We start from the raw sequence: 18,916 nt of genomic DNA on the forward strand, positions 1-18,916 counted from the left end.
TCCATAATCACTGACATTCTGACATTGTAAAATGGGTTTAATTCAATGTCAGGCCACAGTTTCTGTATTAAAACCATTCCTACTGGATATTTATGACGATTGATTTTGGACAAGATCCATTCCAAACGATTCCGGAGAACAAAATAATAGCATTACTTATTTCATTAAAGTGTAAAAGACAGTTTAGGCCCACGCCTATCTACAGTGCTATATTTACATTAAGCCTTTTTTTTCCTTAAGCACCACCCCTATTAGGGTTTGCAATTATACAGCGAGCTATAATTGGATGAGGGCTGAGATACACGTGCTACTGCTCAGTCGCCTCCCATCTTTCAATCTCTACAACAACCACAGCAACAACATTTACAGGAACGGTTTTGTCCGGAAAACTCAGAGCCGCAGAAGTTTTTTTGTTGTTGAAACATATAAGGCGATAAAATGAAGAAACAAGTTTCTTTTGCATTTTCCCTGCCACTTGCATCTTGTATTTTGTTATTTGCAATCTCAGCTGTTTACGGTAAGTAGTTTTTTGTTTACAGTTCCCACACGATGTGCTGACCACGCTCTGTTGAAGGTTGGTGTCGGATATGGTTGTTTTCTACGCGCGTTTTTCTCCTGAAAAAGTGGAACTCTTATTCCTGAGCGTAATTGTAGACTATTCATTTAGGATGTGTCAAGATTGTGTTCCAAAATTCCAAATCTATTTGAGTGTAGTCAACCATTTGTACTACCAACCAGTTCATTAGCGAATAGCGGAACCCAAGCTCCCTGAATGGAGACGAGAATACTTCACACTGTGGAGACCATTGGTCCGCGGTTTTCTGTGACAGTAAAATACATTTATGAAAATGAAACTTTTTTAGCGTATCAATGGGACCAGTCATGCCAGTTAGATGTTTATGAAATGTATGGTTTCAAAGACTTCCGTAAAAAGCACCTTAGGGCATTCTCCATAGCCTACAAGACAGCCCATTATGTTTGTCCATGCACTAGTCTCATGCAATTCTGCTCTTAGCTTTGTTTATCGAATACTTGCATTCAAGGCTCCCTGGTTTTTGCTTTTGTTCCATCCAGTTCTTAGCTGGATAGTAGACATTTCAAGCTGCACAGCTTTGTGACCAGTCTTGTGTCCTACTGAGCAATATGCTGTTGACAAATGGTTATATTATGTAGCCGACTGTACATAAAAACTCATATTGTTCACTCTCTCAAGACAAGTGGTTAGCCTAGTTTCTGTAGTGGTGGCAACTGTGACCAAAACACTGAGTCACCTCTTAGGATGTGGCTTGGGAAATGCCTGGAAACAGAATCCCAGTGAAGTCTCTGAACATCTTGAAACTTATGACCACTCCAGCTGTAGACTCTGTATTTTCCCTATTAAACAAACTCAGTTAGACGTACCTTCAGCAGGCTCTGGGACAGAGACAGACAAGGGACTGAAAAGGGACGACTTTTGGGCTGAATCCAGCACTAGCGGTGCCACACAATGTTCACAAGACATTCACCTTTTTTCTGGGGGTGTCTTAAACTGGGAACAATGAGCTCAACAGTATGTTAAGGCTCAGCTGTTGGTTGGTCTCCTTAAGGGCCAGGATTGAGTTGAGGGAAATGCAAAGCCATGTTTTATGCCACGCTGGGGCTGACTAGTGCAAACTGTTTTAATTGAGTGTATTTTTCTGTGCATTCTGTGTAAAGTGTTGTTTTTATTTTATTTAAGTCTCTTTTTTTTGTATTAGGTTAGTGTGTGCAATAGTGAGCAGTTGTATTTTTGTTCTGATTGTGTATCCCGGTTTTGTGTGTGTCCCATGGACCATTGAAAAAGCTTCCGCTTGGCCCTTGCCATCTGCCAACAGGGTTCTCCCTTCAGGGGTCAGTCTCAATTTATCCTGATGACTTCACTCTTAATGTCAACCTTCTCCAGAGGGTTTTGTTTTTTTCTTGATGAATTTTGAATAGAACCCAATCAATGTTTCATTGCAATATGGAACCTTCTAATTTGGGCCTCAATCAGTGTCTCGCGTCCCACTTTCCAATCTGTCATGTTAAATATTTTACACACCATCTCATGATCTTAGTCTAGCCGACAACCATTTCAACTTTATTCACACTTAACTCATTCACCACTTCCTTTGGTTCATCACTTGGCCTAAATACTTGGCAATTCAGTAGTTGGGTACAGGTAATTTAATGGCGCAAATACAAATCTGTTATTACAGGTTCTTCTTGTATGTTTACATGCAAGCTGTAGACTAGCAAGTCACCTCCAGAAAATAGCTTGTTGTCTATGACCAAACCAGAGTATTTTTAGCAGTCCTTGTTTATTTTGGATGGCAGATGGCTTTGGTGTTTGGGGGAAGCGCCTGAAGATTACTGAAATCTCACCTGCAGATGTAGCCTACCAGGCTTACTGTACATTTGAAGGCTTGGCTGGGCTAGCATATAGATGAATTGGACTGAAGGTCACAAAAATCACAAATGTTAGTGCCTGCCCTCAACCTACCAGTCATGACGGGTCATCAAACCTGGCCCACACTGCCCAACAGGTCTCATGGCCAGCCTCTTTGTGGTCTTCAGTCTCAGTGCCTTTAAGCAGTTTGGATGAGAAGTCATGTGACTTGAGACTCCATGATGTAGATTTGTCCCCACAAGAGGGTTCTAGAACACAGAGTTCCCACGCCAGCCGGGCTTAATGCTTCTGCACGCCAGCATGGTCAGTGGTGTGTGCATGAGAGGGTAGAAGGGGTGAATGAACAGGCCCTGGGGATAGTCTATAGACACACACCTTTCCGGTCTGTTTGTCACAGATTTGTACACAAACACGTTAGTACAGACACACTTTGATATACACAGGTACACTCACACTAGCATGTACACGCACACGTGCAGAACCTGTATAACCACCAGGAATAGTGCCATGCCATCACCTTCAGCACACCTTTTTAAGCCTTTTAAGCTTTGAAATGAGCTTTTTAAGCTCATTTCAAACAAACCAGACTATTTCCATATTCCCTTTAAATCCCGAACCTCTTACCTGTCGCAGGGTGTTTTTTTTTCTGTATACCCTGGATTATTTTAAAATCCTGCTTGATAACTTTGAACCATAGCAAACGGTTTTTGTAACATAGCATACATTGACCCAAGCCCTGCTTATCGTGTCAACAGATTATTATGGCATGCCTCTAACCCTATCCCCAGAATTCCAAACAGAAAACAACCCACCTGTTCAGTTCTAAAAGAACAGTGCGTTACATATCCGCTGACGAGTAAGCCGAACCTGTTCCTCAATGCAAAGTCAATAGGCTGCTCTTGAGATTAGGTAGTAAACAATCAGAATGATGTGTCATGTACATTGCACTCCTAGCATGTCAAACACTTAACCTACCTCTGAGCATTACCAAAATTGGAAACATTTAAACACGGATCAGGGCCATTTGAAATTGATGCCATCTTAAGTTTGTTTTCGCTTCAAGAAACCATAAATGGATAACCCTCAAGCCCACTCTTTTTTTATGAAGCTCCTGATCAGATGGTTAGTCATCATGTGGGCTTTTTGCTGTGTTCCTTGTCTGGTATTTGAATATGGTTCGGGAACATCATGAACGAAGGCCTGGGTCATGACTCACCAGGGCCTAGAAAAACACAGTGCCCTTTGGCTGCGTCTGGCTCCGCATAGCTCAGTATCCTCTTAAAGGATTCCCATGGAGAACACATAGACTACCTTTCCCATACTCAACCTTTTGCTGGATGCCATTTATGCTTTGAGGTCAAATTGTGGGCACATTTAGTGAGGCTTGAAAAGCGGTTGAAATAAATACTTGAGGTGAATTTTATCAATGGATGTGATAAGAGGGATCGTAGTTTCTCTTCAGTGTTTCCTATCCTGCTCTTAATTGGGCGTTTTTAACTTTATTGGTTGATGATCAAACAGTTCTAATTAAGGCTAATTAAAATTGCCCTGATGCAAGTGCATCAGTAAGCCCTTATTAACTCTGCCCTCCTCTCCATAGTCAGAGGAATAAGATCATCTTAGAGGCTCTAACCCTTTCACGGCTTTTTGTAATGCATGTATTCTTGTGAAGGCAATTCCCGAATAAAAATGGCATTCACAATTGAAACACAAAAACGTTGTTACTATCAAAATGGCAACTCGTGTTTTTCACCTTAACACAATAGAATGGCAGAATGGATGTGATTTTGTACTTGCTAGTAACATTAAATTGAAAGCTTCTATATTAAGTCTTTACCAAATGCCAGCTTCCCCTAAAATGTGTCTACTCTTTCTTTATGCTGACATGAATATAATTTATGATGACAAACAAATCTTTGTTCTTTTAAACGGCTGTAAAGGGTATTTTTCTTGAGCGCTGTGGTGGTGAGACCAGTCTCCTAGCTGACCACCTTGACTAATGTGTCAGTAATTTCATTTCCTCACAGAAACCTAAGCCTGTGCCAAGACTAAATGGCATTTTAAATCCAGACTGACCGCAGAAATGATTTTTCTTGTGTATGGAATAAGCCCCAAATCTTCACATTTAAAGAGAGAAGATATAGCCTAGATATAGCTAGCTATAAAACATTTGCATGTTTCACACTGCATTTTTGTTACTTTTTTTATCAGGTTGGAATCAGTAAGGTAATTGTTAGGAAGTTCAACAGACTTGGCTCTGAAGTTTTTTCCTCCCAAGTAGCCGACTGTGTGGTAGGAAGAGGGTGTTGGCATTCCTTCTCCAAGATAACAAACCAAAAACATTGGGATAAGAATATGTTGGTGGTGCCTGCTAACGCTCTGTGTCATAACCCTGAGAGATTGAAAGTTGGAATGCTTCCGGAGGTCGAGACACTGTATACTCCAGGGACACGCATCTTTGATGATTGTTAAATGGCTAAAAAGGATATTCGTACCATAGGTTCTGTATCCATTACTCCTTTATTTCTGTCACACTCACTCAAACACACACCTCACCAAGTCTTGGACCTTCAATACTGTAGTTTGAAATGAAAACCTTACAAAGGCTAGTATGCCAAACCTGGTAACTCATACCAAAACTGGTGTCTTGTATTATTTGCTGTACTGTTACCTGGGAAAGTTTATTCAGGGTGAGTATTGCCTCTGATGCAATGTGTCAAAATAATGGGTGAAGGGAGTTTCGTCTCTCACTTAAGTGCCATTTTCACCATGACCTTGAGGGAGAGGCAGGCTCTTGTCTGACCAAAAGTGATGGCCTCCCTTTTTCAATTGCTTTCAACAAACACTTCATTATCTCTTATGACTAGACTATGTGGTTGAGGTGGTAGTTGGGCTTTTCCAAATATGTAAACCCTTTTGAACTATACAAGCCTTTAAGACGGAAGACTTCCGTTGAAACCGCACTGGTGCTAATTTGAGAGAAATTGAGCACCAGTGCTGGTTCAACGGAAATGTATGTGTTTAAACATCCAGTTCAGTTAGAATGTGGGTTAGGCTAAACCTCGGCTTCCTTGACAATTATCCAACTGATAAATGTAAACTGGAGGAAATGTGCTGGTCTCTGAAGTGTCTTGAGTCAAGTTCACAAGGTCTTGTTTCCCCTCCCACATTTTGAGTGTTAGATTTCTCAAAACCTTTATCTTTTTCGTTTGTTTTGAGATTGTTTTTATTGTATTTGTATTGCATTTTCCACACATGACAGGAAGCCATGTGAAGAGTAATTTTGTGGAATTGGCACATCAGTTAATATTTGTCAAAGACAGAATCTGGATTCTTATCAGTCAGTTACTTTCCCCATTCCTAATATTTACATAAATTGCTTCAATTTTCAATTAAATTCTGACTTTAAATTCTGAATTTGAATGTGTAAACACACTATTCAACTACAAAACTAATGGTGGTTGTGCTACCAGAAGTATCTAGCAACTGTGGGTCTGTGCGGTACAGTAGCGAGTGCAGTGTCAGCAGTATAGACTGGCTCAGCCAACCATTGATGAGTCACAACCAGGCCTCCCCAGGAATAATGGGAACCAAGAGCAGCTATCATGTTTACTCCCATTACTTTGTTGTCACCATAGACATGAAATGCAGATCTGACCAAACCCTTGCTCTTGTCGCTTATGGAATGCTAATAATGTTGAGACATTCCAGAATTTGTCGGATTTCGTGCGTTTTGAGTTCCTTCAAGTCATAATTAATGTTATAAAGTTTTAATTTCACCTCCTTCACCCTAGATGCACTGGTGGATCCCATTAACCAACTCAACACAATTCTCATAATGTTCCCTCTCCCTCCCTTAGCTGACTACTGTGAGGTGAACGTGTGCAGTAATGGGGGTACCTGTGTGACTGGGACAGGAGCCCCATTCATCTGTATTTGTCTTGATGGCTACACTGGAGACACCTGCAACGACACAGAGACGGGTAAGAACCTACTTACAAGGACCAAATCACATATCTCCGTATCTCCTCTCTCAGCTGGTCACAAATTAATAATTGAATGAAAAGGTTGGATTAAAGCTGTTAAAAGAATCTGTGAGCTGTAACAGTTTTGTTGCTATTTTCTACACTGTCAGTAATGTAAAAAAGCATGAAAGACTAGTGTTAGTGTCATGAGAACTTTCAAAGCTCGCAAAAATGGGCTGCAAATTCACATTTGTCAGGGGAGGATGCTTAATGTGCTTTGCTAACATAGGGCCCTGCAACCCCAACCCCTGCAAGAACGATGCCATCTGCGAGTTGACTGGCCACTCGCGCCGCGGGGACGTCTTCAGCGAGTACGTCTGCAAGTGCCAGCAGGGCTTTGACGGAGTCCACTGCCAGAACAGTAAGACCTTCCCCTCCGCTCTGACCAGTTGCCCAGTTTAGATAGTAGATGGAATGTTGCTGGCATCACATACCCACACACATATTCAGAAGGAATATATTGGCCACTCTACCACTGAGGTTAGTTATACTGTGTGTTTGGGCAAAGGGATCCTTAGTAATGCTGTGCTAACTTGCCAAAAATCAGTTTGACGTCCCATAACTTGAACCTACTCCTACAAGCACTACAAAGCCTTAGCTAACATGACTGGGCCTATGAGATAGCAACAAGAGACTACTGCATTAGTATTAGCTTCCCCCAAGCAGCAACACAGCAGTTAGCAGTAGCTTCACCCAAGCAGCTGTTGTCCTCATGGGACTGCCTGTCCGGATATGGCAGCCTTCTGCTTTCAACTGACAGAGCAGTAACACTGAAGCATGTGAACAGCCCAAAGCTCCGTACACAGAAACAGATGGTGACTATGTGCTGTGGTACGGAATGAGGTTTACAGAAACTACACAGATTTATTGGACAGGTCTTGATGCAACTGTTAGATCTCCAAAGTTAACACTGTTGTGTACAGTCAGGTTTTTGGTGTAATTCTCTGAAAAGGGGGCACGGAAGTGTGTGTGTATGCTTGTGTATTTTCTGGAACTTATTTGGACTAATGTGTATTCAGGGTTTCTCTTAGCTGACCGGGCTTAGAAGTTGCAGATGGACACAAGCGCATGTACACACACAATCAAAGACCTGCAGTGGTCAGCACTCTCTGTCCCCTTTTTAACTGCAAAGTCATCCTCAGCTGCATGTGCAACCTGAAACAGTTAGATAAGGTAAATGATAGCTCTGTTTGTGACACTGTTGAGAAGGGTGGCCTTTTTTATGTTGAGCAGCACTATGTCCATTTGGAACAGTGTTATTCTTCTTGTGCAACTTTCTTTTGTTTCAAATTACATCTGCCCATGGACATTCACACACTTCATATACATATTTGTCTTTTGATAGATTTATTGGTTGTTTTGGCTTGAAAAGCCTCTACACCACATTTACAGTCAAAATGCTTATTTGATATGAGTTTACGACTGTCTGTGAGAGCCACAAAAAGTATCTGTGTTCTGTTTGGCAGCCTCTACTAGAACCCAGATCGGAGAAGCTTTTACTCTAATTAGATAACGTCTCGAGGAGCGATAGGAAAGATAATATATTTGACTGGATAAGTATATGGGTGCCCTAAGTTCTGCTCATGCATAGGGGCCTGTCATTCCTACTTTTAAAAGCTTGGTCGCTGTGTTGTGTAATTTTTCTTCTGTAGTATGCGAGTGTGTGTGAAGCCAGAATTTGATAGTCTGTGTGTGTGTGGAACAGCATTTTTGTGTTTGAGAGTATATTACTATCATTTAATATATTAGTGTACGGTATATCTATTTCCATGAAGTATGGTGCAGTCTCTGTATTCTAATGCAGAATGATACCAGTCTGTTGTCAGGGCTGGGAGAGAAGGTCCAAATCAGAAGTGCACAGGAGCAGTTGATAAGCATTCACCAGTTAACAGGTTGATATTGTCACCTCCTCACTCAATACAGATAAGACTCCCGAATATGTGTTGCACATACACACCCATACATGCAGCAAAAGGACATCTCTTCTAAAAATGTATATTTCTCACATATACAGGCTTGCATTTACTTCTCACATACTTGGCACATGCTTTCACGCACACACACACACACACACACACACACACTCATGCTCCTCTTGGCTGGTTCAATTACAGTTTCTGGCCATTCCCTGCATGTCCCCCCCGTCCTCTCCCTGCCTTTCCATCCACTTTATTACAGCCTCTGTCAAACAAATAGACAAAAAGGGCCCCCCAAAAATAAACAAATGAGGAAAAAGCGGCAATGCACAGCCACAACATCAGCGGACCTCATCACTGTTGCCAGGTTAAAAAGAAGCAGAGGCGGAAAAATTAATTAAGCTTGCCTCAGCAATGTCACAGTCTCCGTTCAGGTCTGACACCAGCACTTCTAGCCCACTGTGTGAAATCTGCCGGAAAGCTTCAATAGGGAGGCAGTAAGGGCCGTGTCCAATGCTGTTGACTCAGTTAAGTGTCAGACAAATCTGCTCAGTTGGTTGAGATTGATGGGTGGGGTTGGATTGGCATTATTGGTGGTGACCTGTACTTGTTTTGTAGGGATATTTGGGGCTGTGTGTTGTTTCTGGAAGTTCTTTTGACCACACCCAGGATGTGGTGAAGTAAGTTGTCTGGGCTCCTTGCCCCCTAGGGAGTGGGCTCCTTGCCCCCTAGGGAGTGGGCTCCTTGCCCCCTAGGGAGTGGGCTCCTTGCCCCCTAGGGAGTGGGCTCCTTGCCCCCTAGGGAGTGGGCTCCGTGCCCCCTAGGGAGTGGTGTATGTTTTTTGTCTGTTTATATGAGTGTGTGTGTGGGGATTCAAAACTGGTTACACACAAATTGAAATGTAGGAAAGGCTACGTAAACAGTCATGGATTCACAGCATCGTGTGTGTCATATTCAGTTCAGGCATAGACACGATTTCAAAGCAGTTGAACAGTAATTGTCTGCACTTTATTGTCTATGCTTGAATGTTTTTAATGAATGTGTCTACACTCTAGCCAAGAATATGCTCATATACATGAATCAATAGTCAAATAACCCTAACCTTACCAGTCACAGATCAACTGTAGTCGCTAGTTCAAGATCTGTCATCTGTAGTAGGGCAGAAAAACATGGTTTCAACCTTTCTATTTAGAACTCCATGGTCTCTGGTGTAGGAACTATTCTATTCTAGGAGCACCAGAGCTCCCCTATGAGCTTCAGCTAGTCACAACACACATTTCCTTTTAAGAAAATTACAACTTTTGATACATTTCAAATCGCAACCCTTTTAAACTTTTTTTTTTTTTCTATGTGCCAGTTCTGGCAACGTATTTCCATTTATGGCTTCAGCAGTTAAACTGACAGTATGTTCTTTAAAGGTACAATATGTCTCTTCTTTGGATTTCTCCCAAGGCCAAAATAGCACTAAGAGGTAGTCCGGACAAAAACGCATATGAATCAGATCAGTGATCCGTTTACATGCAGGAAGAAGAGGCTCAATTCTCTCGGGTCAGTATCTCCTGTCACTCATTAGATTGTACCTCTTGAGACCCATGGCAGTGCCAGTTCAGTTTACCCCCTCACACTACACCACACGGCCAACATACAAAAGTCTGATGTTCATACAACCTAAAGCAACTCTCTTCTTGCTTAAAGTTCAACTCACTCACCAGTCACATGCCTACTGACCTTGTTCTCTATTGATTTGGGTTTCAAACAAGCGACATGAGATTTGTATTGGTTTTCTTCATGCAGAGCCAGAGTTGATGGCATTATTTGCAGCTTTCTAATTGTCCTTTTGTGTATTGTTCCTTTCCCTAGGCCCATGTTCTCAAGAATTGAGACTCGTTGGTTATGATATGGCTAGGCTAAGACTACATTCCTACATTGGTGTAAGATATAGCAAGCTGATCCAAGATGTCGTAAGAGAACAGAATTAAACCCACACACACATTCAAACACCCACTCATAGACATCAAAGCAACCCACTCTTTGACTCCTATCTGATCTATCCTTCACCATGTGATCCCTGGCCTCCTGACCTCACGCACTTACACAGATGCAAACACGTGGCACGTCACGCCCTTCTGGAGCCGCAGACGCCTTGGATTTGGAGGCGGGGGGGACGGGGGGACGGGACGTGCAGTGGAACACTTCGATGGGATGTTGCCTTGTTCTTAGGCCTCTACTGGTTCTCACACCTCTTTAAGTGGATTAGGTGTATGGCAGGATGACGCCTGTGTCCTGCCGGGTTGTCAGACTGGTCTACATGTGTGCACTTTTGTGCTTTTGTTATCTTATCTTAAACACTCATGAGGTTTAATGGTCTCAGATGTTTCCAAACATGTTTCCTGGCATGTTAAATCCTATTGAAATGGTGTAGTTCTTTTGAAATCAATCAAGTCTGCTGACTTGGGAGGACTTGACCTTTCCAAGTATATACTGAATTGTGTAGTCTGTGCACCCATGTGGGCATGTGTGAACATGTCATGACACTGCACTTTCGTGTGTGTGTGTGTGTGCCTATCTACACATGGCAAATCAGGCCTCAAGAGCTCAATGCCCTAAGGGCTCCACAGTGAAAGGTTTATTTTCAGTGTGAGGCTTCCTGACAGCACCATCCTCTTCATCACAGGGAGACTAGTGAGATTTAAGATTCCAGCTTTGCAAATATGCTTAACACCTAAACAATGAAGGAAATGTTCAAAGGAACTTTAGTTATGCCTAAAGTACTCGTGGGCGAGAGATTAAAAGCGAGTGTTTCTAGATGCACACTGCTGAAATCTCACTATACCCTTTGCCAGTTTCTGAGCCTCAGCTCATGGAGGGTGGAAAATGTATGAAGGCGCAGTGCGCCATCTAGGGGTGAACAAAGGGTTACATGGAATGTTTAGTATTTAGAAAACCAGAAAAGAATCAGAATCTACACATAAATATTTGTAGACAAAGATGATAGGTTTTAAGGTTCACTTATGATTGAGATTTTTAAATATATCTATCTATATCTAATATATCTATATATAGATCTATATATAGATCTATATATAGATCTATATATAGATCTATATATAGAGATATAGATATAGATATAGATATAGATATAGATATAGAGATGGATATAGAGAGATAGATAGATAAAATCAATAATATAAAAATGCATATATATATACCAAGGAGTGATGGACACCATTATGCTTGCGTCTCCTTGCAGATGTGAACGACTGTGCTGGACAGCCCTGTAAGAACGGGGGCTCCTGCAAGGACCTGGACGGAGACTTCAACTGTCGATGCCCCTCACCCTATGTGGGGAAGCACTGCCAGCTGCGTGAGTGCCGTCCTCCAGTCAGACACTACAGAGTACCACTCATTAACCCTTAACCTTGGATAAGTTCAAGCTGGACTCTCAACCTGAAAATGGCATTGGGATGGAATGAAATGCATTCGGCCAAATTCCGTTAAGAATGTCAGATAGGGGTTTTGTAATTAAGACGATTGATACGTGCTTTTAGAAGACTTGGAAACTGGAAGCCTTTTTGTATTGGTTGAATTATTTATTTATGTATATTTTTATGGATAGTTCTGTAGCTCATGAGCCTTCTTTTGATACATTTGGGGAATATTTTGCATTTTTTTTAAGCCACATTGTTAACCGTTTGTGTATGTAGGGTTGAGTAAAAAAGGGTTTGGGCTAAACAGAAGGGTTAAAAAAAAACCATTATTATTGACACATTATTTAATACTGATATTTAATTACTGTTAACAATGTGCACCAGGCACTATAAAGTAAAACCTTTTTTATTAACAGGTTTTGTTTATGCAAATTGTTCCGGGTGCAAAAATCACCGGGTCTCTAGGTTTCAACCCTCCTATTCCTCCCAGGTTGCATCTCTCTGCTGGGTATGGAGGGTGGCGGCATAGCAGAGTCTCAGATCTCTGCATCCTCTGTTCACTACGGCATACTGGGGCTACAGCGCTGGGGCCCTGAGCTTGCACGCCTCAACAATAAGGGCCTGGTCAACGCCTGGACTTCTGCCTCGCACGACAGGAACCCCTGGATAGAGGTGAGAGGTTCGGGTTAGGGAGTGGCGGCTGTGGCTATGTCTCCGCTGTAGTTTGCTGACCAGAGGTTGGATCTTCTTCTGCTCCAGGCTACAAATCAAGAAGATCTAGATTGCTACACAGAAAAGGCAAAAAAGATGCACTCTCTCTGTTTTGATGGCTCTGACTTATCTCACATTCAGATCAACATGCAGAGGAAGATGCGTTTCACGGGCATCGTAACGCAAGGCGCCAGCCGCATGGGCACGGCCGAGTTCATTAAGGCCTTCAAGGTGGCTTCCAGTCTGGACGGCAGGACCTACACTATGTATCGCCTAAACGGACAAAAGAAAGACAGTGTAAGGGCACATGCTGTCAACAACTAGACTGGATTTCATATGTATAAATAGAAGAGAGTTCACTCTAAAGTAAAAAAAAAAAAAAAAAAAACATTAATCGAGACAGTACAATTGTAAGATGCATGTGTAATGCCTACTTTTCAGACATGTAGAAAGGATCTGGTTTTTACTACACAACAGTATATTTTTCTATTGCTCCAGTTGTTTTTGATAAAGTGAATGATGGCTACTTTTAAGAAACTAAAAATGGGTATTTAGATCCTTAGAAACATGTAGATGTACATTTACATTTAGTATAAATATATATCTGGCTTTCTTCCATCACTCCAGGTGTTTGTGGGGAACATGGACAATGATAACACCAAGACCAACCTGTTTGACCCCCCCATCGTGGCCCAGTTCATCCGTATTGTACCTTTGGTGTGCCGTAAAGCCTGCACCCTACGCATGGAGCTTGTGGGCTGTGAACTCAACGGTAAATACACACACACTGTCAATGTTTATTGGAGCCATTAAGATACTTTTTTGATAGGAGTATACACAAATCAGTCACAAAGTCTCAGTTCCCTGTTTCTAAACAGTGTTTTCCAGCTATCCCAGTCAGTTCTTCAGTTTACATCACCTAAAGGCATCAGAAATTATTTCCTGGCCATATGGATGTGTTTTGCGGGAGAAAAATTGGCAAGAAGTCTTGTTAAGTAAATGAATCAGATTAGTTGGACTCAAATGTAGAACGTGTGCGTCATTTCATCTTTATAAAGAACTGTGTCCTTGTGCAGAAGACTAAGATAAGCTGGAGTGCTTTGATGTCTTCCCTTCTTCAACTAATTCCCATTCAAAGCGTTCTTTATATTCATGGTGCCAGTTGCTGTTGTGTGTGTGTGTGTGTGTGTGTGTGTGTGTGTGTGTTAAAACAGTAGTCAGGAAAGAATATGTTCTCTGTAACTGTGCTGGGTTTGTTTGTGCTTGGAGAGACTCAAGATACAAAGACACATAGCTTTGGCGCACTGTGAGACAGCTTTTATATTTCCATCCACAAATGTATTGAAGAAACTTGTAGCAATTTATCAGATGTTGTGTATCTATGGTCTGGCTTCTGGCAGGGTGCTCTTACATTCTGTGCACACATTCCACACACACAGAAAACATCCTGCATAATTATGTGCATGTTTGTAGGAGAGGCTTGATGTTACCAATTAGACACCTACTTTGTTAACAAGCTTGACTCTCAAGGCGCCCTAACTTGGACATCTAGGTTTAATTAATTGTAGCAGACAATCTGGAACATGTTGGACTCATCTCTCTCTACTCAAGAGCAAAACTCCAGTTAAAACCAATTGAGATTGGATGAGATAATTTCCGATATTACCAGATTGTTGAATTGGGGCCAGTTGCTATCGCCGTGTTGACATGTGGTACACAGCCCTTGCTTGTGCTTGGCTCCACTAACTTGCATTGGGCCTTAACTTTCCATAGGCTGAAAAACCTTTCTATACTTGCATGGCTGGTATGTTTGTTTTAACCCCAGTGCTATCCTCTGACTACCACCATACTACTGCACTGTCCATCCTGTCTGCATTCTGATCATCTCTGGATTTATCCATGCTTCACGTCTGGCTGATTTCGGGCTGCTTCCATGTCTGTCCTGTCTATCATACTTCTCTCTCTTGCTTCTCTCTTTCTGTCTTTCCACCTCTCTGTCTCCAACTGGTCTCACTCCACAGTGTATTCAAACACGGCAGGTTGCTCCGAGCCGCTAGGCATGAAGTCCCGACTGGTGTCAGATCGCCAGCTGACAGCCTCCAGCACCTTCAGGACCTGGGGCATCGAGGCCTTCACCTGGCACCCACACTATGCCCGCCTGGACAAGCAGGGCAAGACCAATGCCTGGACTGCTGCCACCACCAACCGCTCTGAGTGGCTGCAGGTAAGGGTAGACAACCCTAAGGTTGATTGAAGCCTTGTCGCTAGGGGTTCTGAATTGGTTGTCACTGTTTTTTACTGGGGCAGTGGAGACCCTCAGAGGTCAGTGAGTGGATTTTAATTGTTTTTCGCAATCTGCACCTATCACCAGGTGGACCTGGAGTCCCCCAAAAGGATCACCGGCATCATCACCCAGGGGGCCAAGGACTTTGGCTCTGTCCAGTTCCTCTCTGCTTTCAAGATTGCTTATAGTGATGATGGGCGAAGCTGGAGCATTTTGAAGGATGACATCACCAAAGCAGACAAGGTCAGCTTGAGGAACTGAATAAAGCACTATTGGCATATAATGACTGCACCCTTTTTCAACCAGATAGTTTAGTGTTAATGCTCAATTTACCCTAATGTATTATCGTCTGAACTTGAAGCCAAACAGGTTTTTGCCGGAACAATTTTGCTTGGTGATCGTCCGAAGCCTACTCTGTTTGTGGTTGAGATGAGTCCACTGCTTAGTTCTTATGTGAGACAGTCATTGAAATGCAAAATGTTTGTTGTATCATGTTTGTAGTGGCTCTTATGACTAATCAAATTGATCAAAACAAGCAACTTTTCATTGCCGTCCACTTAATAAGTGCCGTCTATTTAAATCCTTTCATGATAGTTGACTTGATTTGGACCATATGTTGAGATTTTTCTAGACCAGACCAAAATCAGGTTACCTTCCAGATGTGCAGCTGTGAGTAAAATTAGGGACCAAATGTGATTAGTTCCCATACCTTTTTAGAATGAGAGTTTAAACAACAAAGCATGTTGGGCTTGTTGCAAATTGTGTGATGAGTGCTCTGTATGTACCTCACTTGAATAGCTTCTTGTTATTATTTCCAGATCTTCCCAGGCAACAGCGACAACAATGTCCACAAAAAAAATGTATTTGAGCCACCGTTCTACGCCCGATTCGTCCGCGTGCTTCCGTGGGCATGGCACGAGCGCATCACCCTGCGAATGGAGTTGCTGGGCTGTGATGAGTAGCCCCTCCCATCAGTGACCATTCCCTCCCCTCCTGCCCCCCTTTGTCCCCTAACCCCCTGAGCCATGCCTGCACTGCCTTGCTCAAACCCCTAGAGGGCAGCGGAACACCACCACGCCGCACCACACAAACCCAGGACTGACTAGAGGAGAAAGACGTTACCTCTAACCACTGATGCAGGGTCAGACCTATTTCACCCTTCCACTAGTTCCTTACAGAAACACTGGAAGAGATAGCTGACCTTAAGTCTGCATTTTAGGGCAACTGAATTCAATTCGAAGTCGGACCTGCATCAACACTGAATCTGTCCTTTCTAGTCTACGACCTTGTCTTAATACTCTAGGTCCATCCTTCCTCATTTTTGTATTTGGGTAGATTTGAGGGGAGATCCAACTTGATGGGATGGAACGAATTATCCCTTTACACTTGTCATATCAGATTAGCGATTGATAATGAAGAGAGGAAGGATAGATTTTCAGAGTATTGAAACAGGGCCAAACTTATAGAAGCCTGACTGAACCTGAGACCCATTGCTAAGGATGTGCAGTACAGCTACACAGCCAGTACATTTTTCTTTCTTTTTTTAGAGAAATGTGTTATGTTATCAAAATACTTGTGTGTGTATTTTCATTTTTCAATTCAGTATTCTGAAACCATATTTTAAGGGGTTTTCTCTGATTGGGATGCTCAGTATGGCAAAATGCATCATACACTTGATACGTTTTTTTTTCTCCAAAAAAAGATGTATACTAAACGTATTTAAAATATTTGTCATGTTTATGATGTTGGTTAACTAGCATTATTGAATCGTCATGTTTTTATTTTTGGATAATGAATATGCTATATCATGTGCAGTGAGTAGAGGAGATATAAAGCATGTCTTCAGATATTAGTTGGACTCTGAAACTATATTTGTAAACTATTGTGAAGTTGAGTGCTGTCCAGAACCACCTCATTAGTTTGACCCAATTTGATTAATTTGGTTTTCTAAAGTGTAGTGCAACTCTAAAAGTGAGACGTTGTCTAACTTGCAGTACTTTTCTTTTGGACAAACACCTCAGAATGCTTTATCCAGGTATTTTATTTATTATTAATTAACTAATGTGATAAACCACAAATGAGAAATTGTTGGAAATGCATTTGAGAATCGCAAGTTTTTTTTTAGGCAGAGGTCGAGGCAGAGTTTGAGGCAGAGCTACTTACATTGTATATGCTACTGAAATTCACATAATTGTTGATTTAACTAGACTAGCTAGACTCAATATCGCTTGCCTCGCAACATCGCAATTTTTGTTTTTCAAGGTAGTTTATTTAACTATTTCAATTGGCACTTCCAGAATAATAGCCGAAATATTTTTGTAGAGATTGTGAAACCAAAAACTAATTTGCATATGAAGAACCACCTTTACAAATTCAGTTCAATCCATGGCAAACAAAGATTTTGTCTGAAAGGACAAGAAGAACAGTTTGGCTCCACGTGTTATGAAGTGTTAGTGCGGATTTATGAACAGAAGTAAAGAACTAGTTAATTATTTTCTGTATATAATATATAATATCGTTTTTATTTTGGAAGTTCATTGAAATGTTTCCAAGCAGACATAAACCTATTCCATCCATCTTTGAAATGACAGTCAAATTATGCGAACTATTGAAAGCTGCAGCCCAACTGATAAGGGGAAGAAGCCAGATCAAATTTAAAATGATTCTACGGTTGCACTGCACATGTGACATGACCACAGCAATCAGCATATTCTTCTTAGGTCATACCCCCCCCCCCCCCCCCCCCCATGGGCTTGTGCAATAAGAGTTTTGATTTAAGTTAGAGAACACAGAACACACAAATGGCTGTAAAGAAAAAAGAAAGTAAAAAAAGAACAATGTAAACACGGGCTGTATTCTTCTAAATAAATGCATGTGAACTGTAACGTCATTGCAAGGTCATGGATGGATAATGTCAAACACTGTAAAATATTTGTTATTGTTTCAGAGTTATCTAAAGTCTGCATGCATTGTTTTTGCAGATTTCTTTGGGTTCTATTGTAGTGGTTGATGTCGTTTTTTTAAAAATCTAGATTGTTCATCAGACTCAAACCTTTCCTATACTTATAGTATGTAGTTTTATATTATTCATGACAAAATCTTTTTTTATGCTTCTTAAATCCCCGTTCTTTTCACACAGACCATCAAGTATTTCGACCAAATTGTATTTTTCGTGTTTTTTTTTAACTTACCCTCATGTTTGGTCTTTATATCTATGGGCAACATAAATAAATAATTGAAATGCAGAACCTCTCAACTTGTATATTTTAACCCTGAGCGTTTCAATATCACCTTCAGCTTTATTTTCATTTCCCATTTGCGAAGTATGAAATATAAAATGGTTGGCTTAAGATATGAATCCTTTAGAAGACAGAATTAATTGCAGGGATTTTCATTTCAAAAGGGCAGAGCATCTTGGGGACAATTTTTGCATTTATCCCCCCCCCCCCCTGCAGGCTAATCTCCCCCTCCTGCAACATTGCTACAATATCTTAAACATTCTTATTCACCATCAGCACCTTCTACAATTACTAAATCAAACACCACTGAATAACATTTTCAAAATTGTAAACAATACCCTTTAATGATTCTTTAAAAAAACAAGTTAACTGTCATTTTCTTATACTAATGATTTCCCTTATAATTTGGACAAACTCAGTCATTTACAGCTAAATTACAGAGTAATGTCACTAACCATCTGTTTCAACACTAATGAGGACACTTACAGCTGGAGTGTGGATGTGAGTGATAGTTCTGTGTACTCCCCCTGGAATCTCACCCGTTGCAAATATTGACAGACAGATTCAGATGAAGGGTGCAAGACCAGAGAATGACAGGAAGACCCGGGGACCCAAGGTGGCCTCCGCAGGAAGGATTCCCTGCACTGAAAACAGGCCTATTTTAGATCAGGTATGTGCTACTAAAGCAAATACATCTGTATCTCTATGGAATACTGTAATTAGAAAAAGGGAAAAATATAAATATTTAAATAAACTATCGTAAAAACAATTTTAAGTGTCAACACAGGTTTAGCTGAATTCTAACTTCGGTACTAAATTGTATATCTCTTCGGCCTCACCATTTACTGATATCAATGAAAGACTAATCATTTGTCAGCAAACAATTTATCTCACGTGCCCTATCAT

General features: G+C 41.3%; 1 protein-coding gene across 2 annotated transcripts; it reads left to right on the forward strand.

The window, feature by feature from the left end:
* Positions 1-316: 316 nt before the first annotated feature.
* mfge8b (milk fat globule EGF and factor V/VIII domain containing b) lies at positions 317-18,019 on the forward strand. Of its 2 annotated transcripts, none has more exons than XM_084672513.1 (10): positions 317-517; positions 6,268-6,390; positions 6,662-6,793; positions 11,599-11,712; positions 12,267-12,448; positions 12,629-12,784; positions 13,115-13,259; positions 14,509-14,711; positions 14,859-15,014; positions 15,590-18,019. In XM_084672513.1, exons 1-10 carry the CDS (start codon positions 439-441, stop codon positions 15,731-15,733), a joined length of 1,434 nt encoding a protein of 477 aa, XP_084528639.1. In that variant the 5' UTR covers positions 317-438; the 3' UTR covers positions 15,734-18,019. The 2 variants fall into 2 exon arrangements, with proteins under 2 accessions (XP_084528639.1, XP_084528640.1); XM_084672514.1 differs by having other exon boundaries at positions 318-517; positions 14,527-14,711.
* Positions 18,020-18,916: the final 897 nt, after the last annotated feature.

This window comes from Hypomesus nipponensis, chromosome 14 (assembly GCF_054491055.1).
Source record: "Hypomesus nipponensis isolate SF chromosome 14, ASM5449105v1, whole genome shotgun sequence".
Taxonomy (NCBI): domain Eukaryota; kingdom Metazoa; phylum Chordata; class Actinopteri; order Osmeriformes; family Osmeridae; genus Hypomesus; species Hypomesus nipponensis.